Consider the following 20,911-nt stretch of genomic DNA (forward strand, 5'->3'; position numbering starts at 1 on the left):
TTGATTTCCTAGGGCTCTCCTGGGACTCTAAGGAAGGGGACAGAAAAACTGGGCCAAGTGCATGAGACTAGGGCTCCAAGTTTCATAGGCTCGGGGTAGACAAGGTAGGAAGGCCAGCTGGGGCTCTAGCCAGCTGCTCACTCCTGGCCTCAATCCTATGACTCATCAGGCTTAGCCCTAAATTCAGAGGCGCCCACAAGCCTGGGCACCCTATGACACTTATGTACCTCCTGAAGACTTATCCAGGGAGTGGGTAGGTCTGTGCAGGGGTGGCAAGGCTGCAGCAATGAGAACCTCCCCAGCACACATGCCTTTAAAACTCTTTTTTAATCTTGTGCTTTCTTTAAATAAAACGGATTGCAGCCTTCCCTTCGGTAGCACTAAGGCAAGCAGAGCAGCACGGGGGGCCAGAGCGGTGCAAGTGAGGGTCTGAGCATCTCTGAAGCTCTGGGCTCTGCCTCCAGGTGTGGTTCCCAGAGAGGTAGCATGGAGGCAGTTCCTAGCTTCAAGCAGCTGTCCTCTCCCTGAGCTGACAGGGCAGGGGCTAGGCAGGGTCATGGGACCCCCCTACACCAGGGCTCCTGGCCTTGGTGACCTGGCTAGACAGGGTACATCAAGAGTAATGGGCATCACCAGAATCTTAGCCAAGGGCCAGCTTCCACTTGCCCTTCCCTGGGCTGGTCCTAGCCTATCTTCCCTGCTATAAGGTGACCCTCCAGAGGGCCCAATGTCCCTGAGTAAGCTGCAGGCCCCAGAGCCAGGCCATGAGGGCCCCGGCCACACCCAGGACTCCTCTTGGCCTGCTTAGCCACAAGCATCCCTGACTTCTGGTTTTGTGCTGGTCCTTCTGCTTCAGAATCCTGAGCATCTGGGCACAATACAACAGTCTTGCTATAGGGACCCAGGGGGCAGAGCTGGGCCAGGACAAGTGCCCACCCTGCCAGCTGCCCAAGATGAGGCAAGCACAGAGGAATGTCAAGCGGGTAAAAGGATCCAGGCTTGTCCAAGGCCACTCTGGCTAGGAGTGCATCCCAGGTGGCCCATTCTGTGGGACGGGACTGGCTGACAGGCAGGGCAGGGAGGGTGTGCAGAGGTGGCAGTCACTCGTCCTTTTTGTCACTGAGCCCACTCTCGGCCCGGAGCAGCTGGCTGCTGGTCTCATTGTAGGCGATCCAGTGCTTCAAGTCTTCTGGCAGCTCAGGGGGCTCCACCTGCGGGGGAGACAGGAGGCTGAAGCTCCAGAGGGCCAAACTGCTGCTGCTGCACGCTGAGGGAGAGACACTGCAAGAGAGACAACCAGCCAGGCTGCTGCCCTCCTGCTTCTGGGCCTCTGCCTATTTCATGGCCTAGTCTGTAACCTTGCAGGACTGTGGCCCCGCCCCCACCCCCCACACACCACTTGAGACACCTGCCCAGTGTCTCTCCAATCCCAATCCCTTTGAACCTATGCCCTCCTCCCTCTTTCTTTCCAACCCATCAACTTCTGCCAGGTCCCGTTAGCAGGGCCATGTCTGAAGTGTCTGTCTCCAGAACCAGGCAAAAGCCTGTGAGGTTGGCTGGTTGACGGACCACCAGCTGTCCGGGGGGGGGGGGGGGGGAGTGGGGGAGGGCACAGGTTGGGGATGAAAGCAGGAAGTGGGGCAGGGCATGGGGAGGGGCTCCTCCTGGAGAGTGCCAGACAAAGCTGCGTCCCAGGAGTTCCTTGCAGATAGGTTCTAAGGGCTGAGAGAGTGAGGGCAGAGGCTAGATGCCCTCTTCTCGTGGTGAGTGCAGGTAGGAGCTGCTGGCCTATACAGTCTGGATCTTTTCCGGGTACAATCTACCGTCAGGGTCACTCCTTCCTGCCACATAGCCCAAGACCAGCACCTCAGCTTACGGAACCAACCCCAGGCTCAGCCTGTCTTGAACCATATCTGCCTCTGCCTGGGACCCGACCTGGCCCAAGATATATGCCAGTAACCAGGGAAACTCCCAGCCAACCCCGTCTCCTCTTGAACTGGGTTGCCAGGGTACATCAGTTCAACTTCCTCCACACTGCTCACTGCTTGCTGTGGCTGCACTTTCAGCCCCCTCACCCCTTACACGCACTGTATCAATCATGACCAGCTAGCCCCTAGGAGTTCATGACTCAAACGCAGAAAGCTAAGGAGCCTTATCTACCACCAATCGCTGTGCAGACTGGACGAATGGCCACCATTCTTCCGTGTCCGTGTTCCCCTTCACTGATGTAACGTCATCCTTGTGCTCTAGAGGAAGCACTGGCCTAAGACCAGAAAGGGCACAATAGGGTAGGGCATGCCCTGGCATCTTTCAGGAGCCTGCCCTAGCAACCATCACTACCCTGGCTGTCTCCAAGGTCACAGTTGCCATACTGCAGGAGCTAGCTCTGCCACCACGCTAGAGGAGTGGGCCCTAGGGAGGGGCCTTGGGTCCCTGCAGGCATAGGACTCTCCTTCCTCCAACCTCGGAAAGGCACAAGGCTTGTGGTCCCCTGGGGTCAATCCAACCCCTGGGGCCTCTCAGCTGCAAGCTGTGCAAAAGAGGGTCCCAGGTCCACTAGAATTCCTAACAGCTGCTTCTAACTGACCATCCTTTTATTTCGTGCTCAAAACCAAAGACCAGAGAGGGTGATGCAGCACTCTAGACCACACAGACCTAGGACTCAAACTCCTAGTGGTGAGACCTGCTCTGAGCATCTCCGTTCTATTAGAGAGGAAGGAAGGAAAAACCCTGGTGTTGGGGCCAGACTTAAAAATGGCTAAGTCTGACTGTAAAGCCTTGACTCATAGATGCTGGGAACCCTAAGAAGGGTGTCAGCGTGGACATAGAGTGCAAAAGTGCAGTCCCAAAACTTCACAAAGATGTCTTTAGAAAGACCAGTCCCAGAGCTTCGAAGAGCTCTTCCTCATGGGAGGGGCCTGGAAGACGAACAGGGCCGGGGCATCGGGATGGGGCTGCTCACCCTGCGCTTGCACAAGTGCTGTACTACGCGATCCGGCGAGGTGCCCAGCACGTGCTGCCGGAAACGCAGCAAGGCGCACACGAAGCCGTCGCGAAGACTGACAAAGCGCGCCTCCAGGTAGAAGGCGCGGTCATCCCAGCCTAGCAGGCGGGTGCGCACCTCGAACGCCTCAAACAGGCGCAGCGAGCGGCGATAGCGCGCGCACGAGGCGGCCAGCACCGTGTGCGCGCTGAGGTCGCGCAGCGCCCCTAGCACACCGCAGCGGGTCAGATGCGCGGCGCGCGCTACATCGGCCTCGCGCAGGTAGCGCGCGTTGTTCATGTGCAGCAGCAGGTCCAGGTCCGAAGGCAGCACCCGGCCCGCGTACCGTTGCTCGGCCAGCAAGTCACGGACGCGCGGCTGCAGCAGGCGTGCGCGCAGAACCGCACACGGCACGCGCACCAGGTACCAGCCGTCCAGTAGTGCAAAAAAGGCAAGCGCCAGGCCTAAAGACGCCACCAACAACCCCAGCATCTTGGCAGCGGGCGCCGGCTGCCCAGAAGCCCGCTGCGCAGGTGCCGGCCGCCGGCTTGCGGGAGAGCCTGGGAGCTTCGGGGACCAGAACGTACCACCGCTTCTAGCAGTCCGAGGGGGGGGGGCGCTGGAGGCAGCGGCGCCGCCTGCTGGAGTCGCGCGCTCGGATCCCGGTCACCCCCACACGCGCCTTCATTGGTCTGTCCCGGGTCCTCTTCGCTAGCGGCTTTCGCTTTTCCCAGGGCGGGGCGGGGCGGGGCGGGGCGGGGCGCGGCAGGATTCAGGGAACAGTACAGCGCCCCCTGGCCACCACGCTCGACCCTGCAGGTTTAAGAGCGACAGGAAAGCCGGCTCTCTCTAAAGATCTAGTCGCCCAGATGAGCATAGCTAAAGATTTCCAGAACTTCCCCGGAGAGGCTGAGGAACTTTGCCAGGAAAATGGGCAATGCATCGCCAAGGATGCTACTTCTGCGAGGCTGACCGCGACCCACAAGCTTGTCCAAACCTTCGGCTTCCGCAAGGCTCCAGAGGCGTTCACGGTTTGTTAAGAATTAGATCTGGTCTTCTGGAAGCATTTCGGCCTCACCCTGCATCCACATTACTTTTCCCCCAAGTACTTACTCCCTGTCCACCAAAAATTTTGATCACCCCAAGTGCATCCCAATAATTCCCAGCCTTTTCCGTTGTTAATGCAAGTAACATTCAAAATGGAGAGGAAGAAGTGGGGCAATGGAAACGGGGCGCGATGAATGTAAGAGACTTATCCAGCCCACTAAAGGTGCAGCCATGGTTTGTGGAATGTGGTACAGTGGGTGCCTGAGGTTTCCTTGGATACACCGAGAGGCAAGGACTTCACTGCCTATCACAGTAGCTCCAAAGGACCGGAAGAAGAACCTTTCCCACATACTGGTTACACTTGTACCATCCACCTTGCCCTGGTCTGCACCCTAGCATGGGGAGGGGCAGCCCTCGGGAGGAAAAGACTAATGCTCTTTGAGTCCGTTGCTCAGAGAATAGGTTTTCTGTCACCTACTCTGTCCACTGTCTCTCTCATGCCTCCAGGGGAGAGACCCTCCGACTGGTAGCCGGAACACCTACCACCAGGGCCATCTCTGCCCTGACTACCTTGTTTCATTCCGAGCCTTTCTGCTGGCTGGACTCGGCGCCAAACACTGTTCACCTTGCTCCCATCTTCCTCTCCCTACCCGAGCCTGGACCACATTGCCAGGGTCCTCACGCAGGGATCTGAGCACAAGTCGTTGTAGTTTCATGCATAAGTAATGCATGCCTCTCACAGCTGAACCCTGACTGGAGGGCCTGGTCGCCCTGACTGACTACAGTGTCTGCAAAAGAAGGCAATACGATGTCACCGATGGCCCAATACTCTCTCCCTCTGCCAGCACTAGGTGACTAGGAATACTAGGTCCAGAAGCTTCGCTCAGGGACCCTTGGCTCTTCGGGGCTAATGTGTTTGCCCTAGAGGCAGGCCGGCAATTCATTTTGGCTACTGGGGAACACACAGCACAGGGGGCAGAGCAGGCCCCAGCAGGATGATGGGCCCTAGACCCCGCCCCATCCTCCCCTGGCTCCGCCCCCGCTAGATGAACCCCCTTACACTGGTGGCTGAAACTATGCAGGAGTTAGAGGTACATGCCAGGTCATAGGCTTGATCTTGGCATCCAGGGCCTCTCTCCTTCTCGGAGCACATTCTGCCTTCTGCTCCCCTCATCCTAACTCTAATAATTCATTGCAATGAAGTCTCCAGGATACGGTGGTAAGGCCCTTTGTCCCTCTGCCCCTGGGCATCCTTAGCCTACAGGACCTTGTGGGCACCAACCTCAGGGAGAAAGAGACTTGGCTAAGGGGCAGCTGCTGTGTGGTCCTTGGTGGCTGAGGATTATCATTCTGTGTGAGGCAGCTGTGCCATCTACCCTCTTCCCTTTGCTTTCCCAGCTCATGTGTTAAGAAACTGAATACTTATTCCATAGTTTGTCATATTTTTCTGAGTCGGCTGTCCTGCGGGCTCCATGGTTCTAGGGTACCCAGGGGCGCCAAGGATAACACACACAGACACACAGACGCACACACACTTGTGGCTGCTGTTGGACCCAGGCCCTGCACCATGTTCCTGATAGACGTGGTGTTCTGCTGTAAGACCTCTAGATCTTCTGTGTCTTCCTGAAAACACAGGGCCTTCTAGAGCCTCGACTTAGCTCTGGGCAAGCTAGCCTTGTATGTGGCTGAGGAAGGAGGCAGATTTGGGGAGGGCTGGAGGGGAAAGGGACATTGGCACTCAAGGCTGTCACTTGGATGACAGCCTAGAAAAGCTATCCCGCCTCTACATGCTCACTTTACCCTGAGGTTGAGAAGGAGGCCTCCAACCTGAGGTCATACACAAAGGCCGAGGGCATCAGCTCCGAAGAGAGCCTGGAACCCCTGGCCAGGCTCACCCTCACCGTGACTCCTGTGGTGCTGGCCACTGGGATCCCACTACCACCACCACTGAATGCTGGGACTTGGCCTCTGACCCCTGGCTCAGTACACAACTGAACCCTTCACTGATCCTCTTGTCCTCTTGTGCCTCTTCCTCTCAGACAGCCACAGCTCAGTCTGTGCTGTCACTGCTCGCTGTTCAGGAACTCAAAGCCTTATCAAAGGCCTGTGATCCCTGAGAGAGGGGTCAGAGGTCGCAGTGACTAGTCTCACCTGGAAAAAGCTCCGTTGGACACTAGGCTGGAGGGAGGTCTTTCCTTGACTTCCTCATGCGGCTATCTCAACAGTGACGCTGGGGTGGGGGTGGGGGATCAGGAGTCAGCTGCAGAAATAGGGTCCCCATGCAGGTCCCCTCCAAGGGTGCAGACTATTCCCAGGTGTAAGACGGGCTTCCTTCAAAAGGGTTTTCCCAGGAATGGAAGGGATGGGCATGCCCTCCTGTAGACAGCCCCTCCCCTAACTGCATGGACACAGACTCCGCAGAGGTAGTTCAGGAGTGTGGGCCAGACACTCCGGGGTGGTGTGGTGTGGGGGCAGCTGACTGGCTGCTCGTTTTGTGCTTGTACTTCCTATGTGCGTAAAGTGTGTAACAAATGATGTTTGTGCGTTTGTTTGTTTTGAGACAGGGTCTTGCTAGGTAGCTCTGCCTGGCCTGGAACTGCTATGTAAACCGAGTTGGCCTCAAATCCACAGAGAGGTGCCTGCCTCTGCCTCTTGAAGTGCGGGGATTAAAGGCAAGCGCCTCCACGTCCAGCTGGAACAAAGTTTTGTAAAATGCTCTTTCCCCGGGGATCCTCTTATCTATGGAAGTTCTGGGGGTGGGGGCGTGGGGGGTGTGAGAGCAGGTGCTCTGATAAGCTTGGCAATGTGCCTGAGTCTGTACAGCAAGTGCTGGCTGCTCTGAGCTTCACAGTTCTACTTTCTGCCAGGTGCCACACCTGTCTTCCTATCAGGACCAGGGCTCTAGCTCCCATGTCGGTGACGCTCTATAGACATTGCTCAGGTGGAGCCCGGGCACATCATGGACTGCTTAAAGACACTCTCTCCACTTACCCAACAGATATTTATTACAGGGCTACTATGTTCAAGGGCCCTATAAACATGGGGCAGGTCCTCCACCTGGCAGGCATCTCCCAGGACTCCCAGTCGCTCACACCCACCTCCCAGTGTCACTTCTGCTCAGTCCGTCTCATTTCAGCTTTTACCAGGCCCTCCCCAGGTGCTGCTGTGCAGATTGGCTCAGGTCACGGAGAGTGGGGTGGCCAGGGAGTCCTGCAGCGGAAGTGCCTGAGCAGAACTAGTGGGCCCCCCCACCCCGTGCTGATGGAGGTGGGGGCGGGCAAAGCGCCAGCAGAGAGGAAAAAGCCCCAGCGGGACAGGGTGAAGGCCAGCCCTGTGTGGATGTTAGGAGTCGGGGGGGGGGGTTCCCCACACAGTAGGGGTTGTAGTAGGGTTCTCCTAGAGCCTATTGATGGCTGGAGCCCCACAGCACCAGGCTGCAGAGCACAGTGAGCAGCCCCAGGGTGGTGGCTGGCTTCAGGGTGTGGGCTGCACTGACATTGCACAGGTCGGAGTAGCAGCACGTGATGTTCTTCTTGCCCACGTAGTAGTTCTCCGACTGATCCTCGCATTTTGAGCTGCAGCCCTTACTGATAACTCTCACGAGTCCGATTGCCCCTGGAAAGACGGGGTGACACCTGGGATAAAGCTGGGCCTTGATATTCACCTCTCTGCCCCTTTCCTGAGCATACTAAAGGTCTGGATCCACCCCCTACCCCACCCCCCACAGAGTACCAAAAATGTTTAGCGAGTGAGTGAGCAGGGAGAGGAGGGTGTGGAGGGTAGGAAGGTGGAGATGGGTTTTTGGATGCCTAAGCAGGAGTGTGTAGATGCACGGATAGGTGGGAGAATGGACAGAGAAAGAGCTGCGGCAAAGCCGGAGGCCTAGGTTCTTTGCTGCCTAGCTGGAGGAACGGGGAGGAAGGCTGAAGGAGCAGGACAGTTGAGCCGCTGGGCGGGCGGCAGGGCAGCGGGACACTCACGGACACGTGATGTCCAACAGCTGTTCTGGTCGTCGGTGCAGTTCTGCACATTCAGGCAGTCACTGTTGCTTACCTGTGCTGTGCATGAATAGCACTGCAGGGCGGCACCTGTGGGTGAGGCAGGAGGCTTGAGGCTTGAGGCTCAGAGACTGGCCAGCTGCACTTCAAGGGAGGCCTGCCTGACACTCTCATCCCCACAGAGTGGAGAGGGACATCCCAGTCCCCTCCAGACTGCTGAAGCATAGAGGGGACAGAAGCCCAAAGTCCCCTGACACCCTTCACAGAGGGCTCTGGGCCAGCTTATCTCCCCTTGGCCACCCAAAGCCCTCAGTCTCTGCTGTTACTCACTATTCAGGAATTTAAAGCTCTATTAAGTGCCTGTCAACCCTGAGAGAGGGGGAAAGAGGCCCCGGTGACTAGTCACATCTGGAAAAAGCTGCTTTGGGCACTAGGCTGGAGGGAGGCTCTTCTTTGACTCCCTCGTGCTACTGCGCACAGAGGCCTGCCTGTCTTTGCTCTCTAAGCCCAGCTTGCCCTCTCAGCCCCTCCAGGGCCTCCACCATGCTGTGTGGCAAAGGTAAGACCCCTGGGCCCATCCTGCTCTGTGCCTGGAGCAAGTAGTCCCAGATGTCAGGGTGTGTCAGTTGTCTTCTCTCTTCAAAAACGACAAAGCTAGGGTTAAAGTCACATCTGGAGGAATAGGTGCTTAACACCTGACTTCAGTAGCTACAGACTTTGTCCTGCTTAGGTCTCTAGTGGCCTTGTGGGCAGTTTTTTTTTTCTCTCTCTCTCTCTTCTTGTCTGGAAGAGGAGACTGAGGTTTTAAGAGTATAGTGACCTTTCTGGGGTCCCTTGATGGAAGGGCTCAGCACACTAGATCATCACAGACTGCCCACCCCAGTGGACTCACACACTAGAAGGGAAAGTAGCCAGGGATCGACCAGTGAGTCCCCTTCCAAGACATCTCGAGTTCCCTTCACTGTTCCTTTCTTCCCCATTCCCTCTGTGAAACTTCTCGGTTAAGACGTTTGGCCCCTGTGGCCTCCCTGACTAAGGCCCCATGTGTCTGTTCCTCAGTGGCCTTTCTGGAAGTCCATCGGTCCCTCCTAACCTCTCTCTCTCTCTCTCTCTCTCTCTCTCTCTCTCTCTCTCTCTCCCTCCCTCCCTTCCTCCCTCTCTCCTTCCCTTCTCCTAGACCATCATCCCCTTTGACATTTTTTTCTTCACTCCTTCCCTAACCCTGCCTTGTGGCTGTCTGTAGCTTACCTGGATGCAGGGCCAAATAAGTGGCCAGCAGGATAAAGAGGCCAGTCTTCATGGTCACAGTGAGCAGCTGCGCGCGTGCCTCCAGAGGCTTTATATGGCTCCAGCTCATAGGGGAGGCTTGTGTTACTCACAGTCAACAGTGACAGGTTCCCTGGAGCCAGTCAAAGCCCAAGGGCTGGCCCATTCCAATCTGATCTCCCACACCACCCCTCCCAATGCCTTTGCCCTTCTTTCTGGCTCTGGAGGGCACAGCCCTCCCATGGTGGGGCTCGCTATCTCTGTAGAAGCCCTTTCTTAGCCACCCACAGAACAAGAGCTGTCAGTCCTAAGGCACCCGCACTGTGCCTGCCCTTCTCTGGGGAGTGAGGTCAGTTCTAAAACGTTACCTTCTGCTCTCTACTCTCCTAACCATTTGGCCAAGGAAAAAGTGCATCCTTAGGGCCCCGGTGCTCTGCACCAAAGCTGTATCGTCTCCCAGGGGCCTGTACCCACTCCTGAGGAGACAGGCCTGGATTGAAAGGCAGGAGACATAGTACCGGTTGACTGCTATGAAAGACAATGACTGACTGCTAGAATGTGTCACTGAATAGGGGCTCTTCTGAGGCTGCCTTCCTTAGCTCTGGGACAGAAGAGCCAATGAGGAGTGTGGGTAGCCATGAGCTCATGTCTTAGAGCACTGGAGTGTGCCAGGCCCTGGATTAGGACCTATCTTCAGGACCGTGTTTACCACCACCACCACCACCACCACCACCACCACCACCACCACCACCCCAACTTGGAACTTTACCCACAAGAGAATCAGGAAACACAGCTTCTGGGAGCTTTCCCAAGGTCCCAAGGGAAAGAGGAGTGGGGAGCCCGCCCCCCCCCACACACACTTTGTTCTGCTGTCTGAGCAGGTATGCCCCTGAGTCTGATATGTCCTGCTGTGCCCAGATCCACTTGGCATAATGCCCTGTGGCCTGGGAGGCATTCAGCCGACCTGAACAAAGCAGGGAGGGATGGAGATCAGGCCGTGCCTCCCTGTGGCAGCCTCACTGCTGGGTTGTTTTGGTGGGTCCGCTGCCGCTCTTTAACAGAGGCTACAGATCTTATTGGTTGGTCTTCCCCAGCCAGCTTTGATCACAGATCCAGGGGCCCAGTGCTCCCTGCTGCTGCTGCTGCTGCTGCTGCTGCTGCTGCTGCTGCTGCTGGCTTTGTTGTTGTTGTTGGGCTATTTGCAGTCTTTGTTTCATGTCCTCAACCTGAGGCTCACCTACATTTACCATCCTTCTGCCAGGCTTTCTTGGGCACCCTACTGGGTACACTGTTGTTCTGGCTGGCAAGGTGCCAGTGGGTAGAAACGATGGCCATGACCACCATCCACTTGCCTACCCCCAGGGACAGGGCTCTCTGACGGTCTTGTGTCCTTGCTGAGAGATCCCTGATTACTCCCTTCACCCTAAAGGTTCCTTGAGATCCGCCTGGCATTTAAGACACAGGAGAGTGTTAAGTGTTTCCCTCTACCCTTCAAGGAACCATCCCATGCCCCACCATGCCTGGACCACATGCAGTAATGACGGATTGGTGCAGCCCCAGTCCCTCTGTGATCTCCCCTGCTCAACACTCTAGCACTCCTGGGCTGGCCTCTTTTCACTGGAAATTTTCTCCTTTGGCAGTAATGAGCCTGTGGGCAGAATGGGGGGGAAGGGCGGGTAAGTGGGGGCACGACAAGATCCTGCCCAAAGTCACACAGGGTGATGGTGCCCTCTCTAGAATGCTTCCCTGCTCTCTGCCCACCTAGAACTTCCTCTTGGAACATCCCCTCCTGCCACAGGCCTGCCAGTCCAGGGAGTGCTCTAAGTGCCCACAGCTTGGTGGTGCCCATGTATGGCTGTCTCCTTGCTCCCACCCACCAGGGTGGCTGCCCTTGGGAGACCTTGCTTATCTGTCTCAGGACTGGAGCCACCGGCACCCAGCACCAGCTGGAACAGTCACTCCCCAAATATTTACAGGTGTGTAAATGTTTGTTGATTGTGTTTGATATCAAAGGAATATTCTAAAGGCAGTGGGTTCTTGAATGTAGCAAGACTTCTCTCTCCACATCAATGCCCAGAGGCAGTTTTGGTTGTCTCAGCCCAGGGGCACAGGCCTAGATCTGTTCAACACCTGCAGTGCCAGCCCTTAGCAGGACCGCTGGGCCCCAAACACCAGAGGTGCCCAGAGTGGGAGTTCTGGCCAAAAGGTGGCTTACTGGCCTCACCTCAAATATTAAAGACCGTGGCTCTGCTCTTTCCTACAGCCCCACCCCTCACCACAGGCCTAACTATGACCTCAGCCCAACACTGAACACTCATTCTGGTGACTCTGGTCTCCAAATAGGGCAATATTGTGGTCACACCCTGAGTCCTCGCTATGCCCATACATGAACCTGGTCATGACCACATGCTGAGTCCTGATCTTGGTCACTCACTGATCCCTGACCCTGGTCACACACTGAGTCTTCAACTTGGATATACATACTGAGCCCTGAGCCCCTCTTCCTAATCCTGGACACACAGTGAGCTCTTCTCCTGGTTACACAATGATCCTGACCCTGGTTGCAAGCTGAGACTTGACCCTAACCACCCACACACTGAGTCTTGATCCTGGTCATACTGTGTGCCTTTACTCAAAGCACACACTGAGTGCTCACTTTACTTAGACGCTGAGCCCTGATTCAGCCCATACACCGAGGCTGATACTAGTTACAGTATGAAGCCTGATCTTGGTTATCCACTACCCTCTGAACTTAGCCACACGCTAACCCCTGACCCTTACTGTTCATGCTAAACGCAAACCTGTAGCCTAGACCCTGTAGCAGGGAACCCCCGGTGATATACTCCCCAAAAGGGTCTATCACAAAGGCAGTACTTCCTCCATGACTGAGCGTGGTAGGGGTGTAACCTTGCCATGACTCACCCTTAGCCACGCTCCAGTGCCAGAGTCTCCAGTTTTTCTTGTTCTCTCTTTTCCTCCATTCCTCGCCACACTCCCCAGAGAGCCTGCCCGTTCACATAGCGAAGAAGCTACTGTTCCTTGGGTGTGGATTCTCGAAACTATGCCTTTTCACCACACCTCTACCTCTTCTTAGGGGGGGGCCGTCACAGGGTCCCCTATTTGGACACAAATCATGGCTGGGCGGAATTGTAATTTTGTACATAGGTAGCTTTTCGAAGTAAAGTCGGCACATGGACTGCCAACACACAGCTGATTTCTGTTCGTGCCACTGCAGGCCTTTGGAAGCACGGTCTCTCAGGTAGGGAGGGCTATGACACATGTGCGTCCAGGCCTCCAGGGAGCTGGGCATCCTCTCCCATTCGGGTCCCCATGTTGGCTCCTGCAAGTCAAAGCTACTCCTTGCAAGCTCTGTACGGGATGAAAACCTATGCCATATGAGAGTGTGAGTGTGGGTATAGGTCAAATGTACACTATAAATGTATTGTGAGCCTAAAGATATGTACAGATGTGAAGATTGGGAGCTGGGTCCCTGGAGTTAGCCCTTGGACAGTGTGCTGGGGACCTGAAGCTCCACGGATCCTGCTGACTCCTGGGCCATGTCCCACCTTTAATCTCTATGGTAACTGCTTACCCAGACGGAGCACTGCTCATGGCTTTGTCTGCAGCATCCCCTTTCCACCAACTCCCAGCTGTCACCACCTAGCCTTCTGCCTTAAATCTCTCAGAGATGTCCCTGCTTTTTTCCCTGTTTTTCTTCACATGACCACTCCTCCTTGGAGACAAGTCAGTGTGAGCTAGCCAGTGAGAAGTCTTGTGAGGAGGAAGTGGAAGTTTGTCGTTTCTCCACTTGAGTCAATGGCACTGTTGTATTGTAGTCCAGGCCTCCTCCTCCTCCAGGCAAAGGCTTGCTGATCTAGGGAACAGTCTTTCAGGTATGATGTAGGGGCCTGGAAGGTGACTGAGGTAAGCCAGACCACGGGTAGACAAGTGATCTGTCCAGACTGACCTTCTCCAAGGCCGTTTTAGATAAGGTGGGAGGGCAAGTCTGGCTGGTGAGGAGGCTGTAATTGTATAAATGTGATCTCAAGTGCTTAAGCCTGTGGATTAGTGGGAGGGAGGGGAGCCTTTAGTGCCAAATCCAAGGGAACACGAATCTTCCTCCCTTTCTGACCACTTACCCACTGTGAGAGTGAACCCAGTCCTTGAGGTAAGATGAAGGGCCCTGGAGCCACGTGCCAAGCCCTACCCTTAGAGAAGTGTGTGATCTCATGTTTACATGGTGGCAAGAGAGAGCCCCATGTAGTCACAGAGCCAGCCATGCCCAGGGAGTCCAGGAAACTCGCAGAAATATTTCTAAGGGTCCTGGGTGTCATGTGCCTGGTATCCTTTGTGACTCGGTTTCCTCCCGCATCGCGTACATTTAACTCTATCATGCAATTCACAACCTTCAGTCTACAAGACAACAGCCCCTGTTTGAGAACAGCTCACAGCGCAGCAGCAACAGGCGACACTGACGTAAGGGCAGAACAACAGGAGCAAGCCGGAGGCACCAGATGACCAGGGACCTGACCACAGGTCAGGCAGATGAAGGAAAAGAGGAAATTTAAGAAAAAAAAATGGATTTATGGGGCAGGCCAATCAGAACTTGGCTGATGGGTGTGGGATGTGAGGGAGAGTTCAGGGTGAGCCTCGGTGAGTGGAAAGGTGGAACATCTGAGAAACGTTATGGGTACAGCCAGGCTGGTCAGGAGGCCTCCCTGATCTCCATTTCAGAAACACCATGTTTGAGGTGCATGTGGACAGCTATGTCCAGGTGCTGGGCCAAAGACAGAAGTGTGGCCATCAGGGTAGAGGTTCTGGGAGGAGACGCGCATTTGGGAGGCAACCAGCCTTCCGCGGTATTAGAATTCTTGTACTAGAGATCCCTAGGGAGTGTGAACGGAGAGGGCAAAGGATCCAACAGGAGAGGGTGGGGAGAGGCTGGCAGAAGGGTCCTCCGGGCTCAGGCAAGGGTGTGAATTGGGAGGAGCAAGTTTCCACAATCTGTGTTCCTATGGCGTTGTGACTAACTACCCGAGTGTGGAGGCCCAAATCAACACTTCTGCGGGCCAAGATACTGAGATCAGGGTGTCACCAGGGTCGTAGTCCAAAAGGGGAATGTTCCCTGGCCTTTTGGAGCTCCTATAAGACACTTGTACTTCTTGGCTGGTGGCCTTCCTCCATTTTCAAAGCACAGGGCCCCCAGTCTCTGTTGCCACTTTACCATCTTCATTACAGTGTCCTCTCTCATTTGATGCTTTGGCAACGAATACTGTGCTTACAGGAGTCCCGTGAGACAACCAGGATAAACTTCCCACCTCAAGGTCTTAACTTAGTCACATCTGTCAAGTTTCTTTTAGCTACTAACAGTAGCCTGTACTCACAGGTTCAGGGGATTAGGTCACCACATAGCTCACGACTGCACACTTTCCAGTCTCCAAAGATTCAGGTATGTTCCACATGAAAAATGGTTCCTCTCATTTCAAGATCTCTCAAAGCCTCCACGCTGCACTACCTTTCCAATCTCATCATCAAAATCGTCTAAATTGGGCACGTCTTTGAACTCTAAAAGGAAAGGTCACAGGGATGGAAAGGGGTCCTGGCAACTGGCGGGCCTTGGGAACCTCCCACCACAAGGTGGCGCTGTACTAAGCCGCCCGTCCGTGCTCGCTCGGCCATGGCTCCCAGGACTCCCAGGAAGCTCCGGGCTTCCGTTCCTCAAGAAATGCTAGGCTCCCTCTGGCCTTCGTTGTTCTACGGGCGAGGAGCTGCCCGCCGGGCCACTTCCTTGCTCAGACGCGGTGTTGCAAGAAAGACAACACTGAGACCGAAGCCACCCAGTGGTCTAGAGCGTCTCCGGAAGTGGGTCGGGGAAGGCTGGCGAGGAGCGGACCGGTGGAGAGCTGCGTGTCCGGCATTTCCGGCCTGTATCCGGGGCGCAGGGTCCACAGGTGAGTGGGGCCAGGCTGGGGGTGTCGCTGCCGCCTACGCGAACTGACTCCAGGCGCAGCCTGCTCTCCGGCCCCAGAGCCCGACGCGCGTCGTCGTTTCTACTCCCGGGAATCGAGTCCAACTCGGAACTCACAGATCAGGAGCTCTTCCCCACCGGGATCGGGACCCCTCGGCTCCTAGCGCACCACCAGCACGCGGACCCGGCAAGCTCCGTTGTTTCCGTCCCTCCCAGGACCCTTCATTCGTCTCTTGCCTTTGTTTTGAGTTTTTCTTGCAGGGCATCCTTCCGGCTGCAGCCGGGTAGCCAGTTGTTTCTTACATCCGTCCTCTAGACGCCTCAGGACCGACGCGAAGAAATTTGCTTTTTCCATTAGCAGCTTCTCCCAGCTTATGCTCCAGCCCGAGAAAAGTGGTCCTTTAAACCCCTGATCAAGTGACCCTGGGTCATCAGTACTCCTTTTGAAGTCCCAAGGTTAGAAGCCGCCTGTATTTCTGCAGCTACATTTATAGGTTCTAAGTGGCACAACATTCAAATGTCCCCACCTATTATTTCTTTTCTCCCTTCCTGGCGCTTAGCTAGCTGGGCAGCCCAGGTTGGCCCTGCACTCAAAGCCGTTCTTCCTCAGTCTCCCAAGTGCTAAGGTATCAGGCGTGGGCTGCTACACTCAGCTTGACAGAATTTCGTTTCTGGAGTGGGTGTATTCAGCCACTCGACCCCTCTCAACATATCTGCAGACCAGGCACCAAGAAACAGTCATCATGAGCTGAGGCTCCTGGAGGCTTGTCTGGCCCTCAGGTTGCTGCAGAATTTCTCAGCTGCCTAGGTTTGGTGTTAAACATCTCCCTGAAAAATAGACCGTGGCCTTGATTTCCCTCTGCTCTACAGTGATGGGCACACAGCACATGCCGTGTGTACCAGTGGTATGCTCACTACCCTCACTATGCCTAGAGTGGGCAACCCTCGGAGACAGGCACCGAGTTCTGCAGGCCAGGAGGCTGACTTGAGTAGGGTTACACAGCTGGCTGGTGGCAATTTGTCTTTCCCTGGCTCTCTTTGGAGCTCTCGCACATTTGGATAAATGTCTTGTGTCTCTTAGATTGTGGTCTCAGGTGCGTTTCGGTGCTGCTTATGGAAATAACTGTGTGGCCTTCTGGCTAATCGCATGCTCAATTGGAGGGAGCAGGCAGAAGCCCTTCGGGAGGCGTTGTGACTCTCGCTTTTTCAGGACAGCTATGAAGGTTGCTGGTGGTACATACTCTCAGGGCTGCAAAGGAAGGGCAGTTAACAGACTGACTAGCAAACCCCAGGCCCAATGGCACTGATATTTGAGGTTGACGCTTTCCAGTGACTCTGAAGCACATCTTGAGTGCTCTTGCTAACATTTCTCTTTCTTTCTCCTCTGCTTCCCAGTTCCTGAAGAGTATGGGTAAGACAACGTTGTGAATCCTGCTGAAAAGAATCCCCAGCTCGGGCCATCAAAGCTTCATCAACCTGAAAGCTGGACGCTATTGAAGGGGAAAGTCGCCATCTGTGTGGAAGCCATAGACTCCAGGCGCAGCCCAGCAGCCCAGGGTAGCTCAGCCCTGTCACCTCCCCTGAAGGAAACAGTTAACTACACTTAGGATCTGAGGCCTAAGTGTGCAGGAGACCCGATACTAAAGGAAAACTGAGGCAAGAGACTGCAGTGGGACAAAGGCAGAGCCAAGAATGAACTTGCCTTGAGCCTGGCATCCATTCTGTGGACAGGCAGAGGAGACGGAGAGACTGTGGCCCAGGGAGCCAGCGAGAAACATCGGCAGGGAAGGACAGGTACAGCCCAGGCTGGACCATCTCCTCATGGCCTCCCAGCAGGCTGCAGCCAAGGGCAAAGGGGAGAAGCGGAAGCGAGTGGTGCTAACCCTGAAGGAGAAGATTGACATCTGCACTCGGCTAGAGCGTGGCGAGAGCAGGAAGGCGCTGATGCAGGAGTACAATGTGGGCATGTCCACCCTCTACGACATCAAAGCCCACAAGGCTCAGCTGCTCAGGTTCTTCGCCAGCTCAGACTCCCGCCAGGCGCTGGAACAGCGGCGTACCCTGCACACGCCGAAGCTGGAGCACCTGGACCGCGTGCTGTATGAGTGGTTCTTGGTAAAGCGTGCCGAGGGCATCCCTGTATCAGGCCCCATGCTCATCGAGAAGGCCAAGGACTTCTACAAGCAGATGCGGCTGACAGAACCCTGTGTGTTTTCTGGAGGGTGGCTTTGGCGCTTCAAGGCCAGGCACGGCATTAAAAAGTTAGATGCCTCTAGCGAGAAGCAGGTGGCTGACCACCAAGCTGCCGAGCAGTTCTGTGGCTTTTTCAGGAGCCTCGCAGCTGAGCACGGGCTGTCTCCTGAGCAGGTGTACAGTGCTGATGAGACTGGTCTTGTCTGGAGGTGCTTGCCAAATTCTACCCCAGACGATGGGACTGTGCCCCGCTTCAAACAGGGCAAGGACAGGCTGACTGTCTTGATGTGTGCCAATGCCACAGGCTCCCACAGGATCAAGCCTTTGGCCATTGGCAAGTGTGGCGGCCCCAGAGCCTTCAGAGGCATCCAGCACCTGCCTATTGCTTACAAGGCCCAGGGTAATGCCTGGGTAGACAAGGAGATTTTCTCAGACTGGTTCCATCATATTTTTGTCCCGTCAGTGAGGGAGCACTTTCGAACCATAGGCTTACCGGAAGACAGCAAGGCTATCCTCTTGCTGGACCATTCCCGGGCCCACCCCCAGGAGTCAGAGCTGGTGTCAGAGAATGTCTTCACTATCTTCCTGCCTTCCAGCGTGACCTCCTTACTGCAGCCCACAGAGCAAGGCATTCGCAGAGCCTTCATGAGGCTCTTCATTAACCCTCCTGTGGCCTTACAGACTTTCCCCACCCGCCACAGCATGAACGATGCCATAGTGAACGTGGCCTGTGCCTGGAATGCCGTGCCTAGCCAGGTCTTCAGGCAGGCCTGGAGGAAGCTGTGGCCCACTGTCACATTCACTGAAGGCTCCTCCTCTGAGGGGGAGACCGAGTGCTGTAGCATCAAGCCTCACAAGACTTTTGCCCACATCCTCGAGCTTGTGAAAGAAGGGCCCTCCTGTTCCGGCAGCAGGCCTCAGAACAGCAGGGCTGAAGAGCGGGTTATGGCAGGGAGGGACATGGATGAGGCCCCTGCTGCTGTGGCACCATCCCAGGCCACTGAATATGCAGAAAAGTCAGAGAAAGATGCTGGCGAGGATGAGGAGGCAGCCTGGGAGCAGGCAGCCATATCCTTCGAGGCACTTATGCGCTTTGCAGAGCAGCGGCCATGTTTCACCATGCAGGAGGTGGGGCAGCTGCAGGCACTGCACGCAGTGTTCAGGAGACAGCAGCAGCTGAGGCAACCCCGAGTGGCTCTTAGGGCAGTGATCAAACTTGAGGCCCTTCAGGAGCGCCCTAGTGTGTGCGTGGCCACAGCCCACTCTACCTTGCCTTGCTCATCCACAGAAGGTGACAACTGAAGTACCTCGCTTGCACCTGCTGGCCCAGTGCAGCTCTGCTGTATAGCGTGTGCCGCTGTGGGGCACAGACTGCTTGCTAGGCAGGAGGGCGTTCTCAGATGGGTGAGAGAGCAAGCGCAGACTCCAGTGTTTATAGAGGGCTCGTATGTTCTGCCTAGTGGTTTTACTGTATCTCCTAGCACAGAGAATGTGTCATTTGAATGTCAGGAGACCTGTGCCCTCTCTCTCAGTATTCTGGAGCCTCCCCTAGCTGCAGCGGGGTCCAGTGGGCCAGTTCTGCACCTGGTGTTGGAGGACTGAGCCACATTATCAAGTTGAAGTGCCTTGGAGGGTGCACCTCTAGCCCTTAGGAGGCTCACTTTCCTCAACTGGTGGACCCCCAAGCCCAGGCCTGAGCGCACTGGACCCCACTTCCCTCACTACTAGTTGGATAGACACCATGCATCCTCTTGGCCTGCACCCACCTTAGCCATCGGCAAACAAATTCAACAGCAAGACTCTGTAGTGTCCCTATCAGCAGCAGGCCCAACCTCTAGGGTCCAGGTCCCACGGAGACACGACATGCTAGTTTCAGCATTGCTCATAGGCCAACTTGCCCAGAAGGTCAAAGCAACAGCCTTTATGTGAACAGTTGACACAAAGTCACAGAACAGCACTTGATGGCTTGGAGCGCAACGGGATAGGTGGGTTAGCAGTATGGAATACGTGGAGAACAGCTGTCAGAAGACATGGCTTCCTGACCTTGTAGCTGACGAGTAGCACTGTGGCAGCTGCAGTGCCCATGACTCCTGGTGCCCTTTGTCTACAGTGATCAGCTCTGTTCTTTCACCATGGCTTTGTGCTTGACCCCCACTCCCTATGGGAGTGGGGCTGAATTGCTGCAGTTTCCATTCCAGTGGTGGACAGCTGCTTCACCGAGACATCTTTGCCAGAACCTCTTAAGAGGCAGAGGGGCTTGGGAAGTGTTGGTTCGTGTTTCTGTCTGTGTCTGTCCAAACACTGAGGATGGTCATTGTAGACGGCTCTAGTTGTGGGTGGGTGTTTTCTTACTCTCCCTGCATGTGTGAATATTATACCTAGGTTGTTTTTAGACGTCTCTGTTGTGATTCTTTGGTCCCTGATGACTGCCATGCTTCTGTCACCACTGTTTTCTGTGTCTAGGTGACATTTGCATGCTCACCTGCTGTGGGTTCTGGCTCATGATGGGGACTGCTGTGCTACTGTTGCAGCTACTTGAGGTGAGGTCACACTTGCCTGCAGCATCAGATGATGGGCATGTGAACGGGATAGTCCACACTGTAGGAGGATGGGGCAGGGCTCGGGGAACTTCTGGGTCCCTAAGAAGGTTTGTGCCCATCAGATCACATTTTAGGACCAGAGCTGGCTGACCTTGAGGGCCTGCTCCTGCCACCTACTGGTGAATGATATCTGTCCCCAGGGCACCTTCCAGAACAACCGTAGTGGGCAGCCCCCTTTGCCTTCATCCGTGTGTTCCAGAGGAGAGGTCCCTTTGCCCAGTGGCTGCTGAGACCCTCAGAAAGCCCCAAGTTCTCCAGGGCAGAATGCGCTCTGGGTCCCCCTTACATACTGTCTACTTCCTCATTATGTCCCTCGGATACCCATGTAGCTCAGGCTGGCTAGAACTGGCAGCCCTGCTTTGACTTCCTGGGTGCTAGCATCATAGGCCCTTCCTGCTCCCTACCACAGATCTTGGGCATTGGAGTGTCACAGTCCCCTGGCTGCTCCTTTCCCACCATCAGAGCCCTTCTCCCTGTGTATTTTTCAGAGGCCTTCCAAGTCACCTTTCACTTCCTTGGAGGATGCTAATTTGTGAGGTCTGGCCCTCTGCTTCAGGGAAACTGGGAGGATGTCAAACCATGTGTCTCAGCAGGGCCAAGTAGGACTGCTCCTTCATTGCCTCTAGATGGCCACAAGGAGCTGGTATCCATGGTGGCTTCTTGTCCAGTGAGAGGCGGATGTTATTTCCAGGGCGTGGTTACCTGAGCCCTACGTGGCCCTTTGCAGATGTCGAGGGACTATCATCCTGCTGGCATCTGGTTGGAAAAGGTTGTCCCTGCTTATGAGGGCCTGCGTAGGACAGTCCCCTCAGTACCTGCCACGTGATGGGAGAGCAGAAGCATCCTGTCACCGCCC

At 55.4% G+C, this 20,911-nt stretch overlaps 3 protein-coding genes across 7 annotated transcripts; 1 reads left to right on the forward strand and 2 right to left on the reverse strand.

Annotated features, from left to right (window-relative positions):
- Positions 1 to 308: 308 nt before the first annotated feature.
- On the reverse strand, positions 309 to 3,713 carry THEM6 (thioesterase superfamily member 6). The gene is made up of 2 exons (XM_084747896.1): positions 2,963 to 3,713; positions 309 to 1,211 (listed from the first exon to the last, which is right to left on the reverse strand). The coding sequence occupies exons 1-2, from the start codon at positions 3,473 to 3,475 to the stop codon at positions 1,101 to 1,103; spliced, it is 624 nt and encodes a 207-aa protein (XP_084604022.1). The 5' UTR covers positions 3,476 to 3,713; the 3' UTR covers positions 309 to 1,100.
- Positions 3,714 to 7,012: 3,299 nt separating this feature from the next.
- On the reverse strand, positions 7,013 to 10,250 carry PSCA (prostate stem cell antigen). Of its 2 annotated transcripts, XM_084748691.1 has the most exons (4): positions 10,064 to 10,250; positions 9,277 to 9,380; positions 8,084 to 8,118; positions 7,013 to 7,645 (listed from the first exon to the last, which is right to left on the reverse strand). In XM_084748691.1, the coding sequence occupies exons 1-4, from the start codon at positions 10,247 to 10,249 to the stop codon at positions 7,434 to 7,436; spliced, it is 537 nt and encodes a 178-aa protein (XP_084604817.1). In that variant the 5' UTR covers position 10,250; the 3' UTR covers positions 7,013 to 7,433. The 2 variants fall into 2 exon arrangements, with proteins under 2 accessions (XP_084604817.1, XP_084604816.1); XM_084748690.1 differs by lacking the exon at positions 10,064 to 10,250 and having other exon boundaries at positions 8,011 to 8,118.
- JRK (Jrk helix-turn-helix protein) lies at positions 8,125 to 19,849 on the forward strand. 4 transcript variants are annotated; one of them, XR_014772923.1, is made up of 3 exons: positions 10,458 to 15,245; positions 16,658 to 19,444; positions 19,534 to 19,849. XR_014772923.1 is itself a non-coding variant. In XM_084748689.1 (2 exons), the coding sequence occupies exon 2, from the start codon at positions 17,084 to 17,086 to the stop codon at positions 18,755 to 18,757; it is 1,674 nt and encodes a 557-aa protein (XP_084604815.1). In that variant the 5' UTR covers positions 8,125 to 8,587; positions 16,658 to 17,083; the 3' UTR covers positions 18,758 to 19,849. The 4 variants fall into 4 exon arrangements, 3 of the variants coding, with proteins under 3 accessions (XP_084604815.1, XP_084604813.1, XP_084604814.1); XM_084748689.1 differs by lacking the exon at positions 10,458 to 15,245 and adding an exon at positions 8,125 to 8,587 and having other exon boundaries at positions 16,658 to 19,849; XM_084748687.1 differs by having other exon boundaries at positions 16,658 to 19,849.
- The last annotated feature ends 1,062 nt before the right edge of the window (positions 19,850 to 20,911 follow it).

The sequence above is a fragment of the Acomys minous genome, assembly GCF_964271855.1.
Source record: "Acomys minous genome assembly, chromosome: 12".
NCBI classification, from domain to species: Eukaryota; Metazoa; Chordata; class Mammalia; order Rodentia; family Muridae; genus Acomys; species Acomys minous.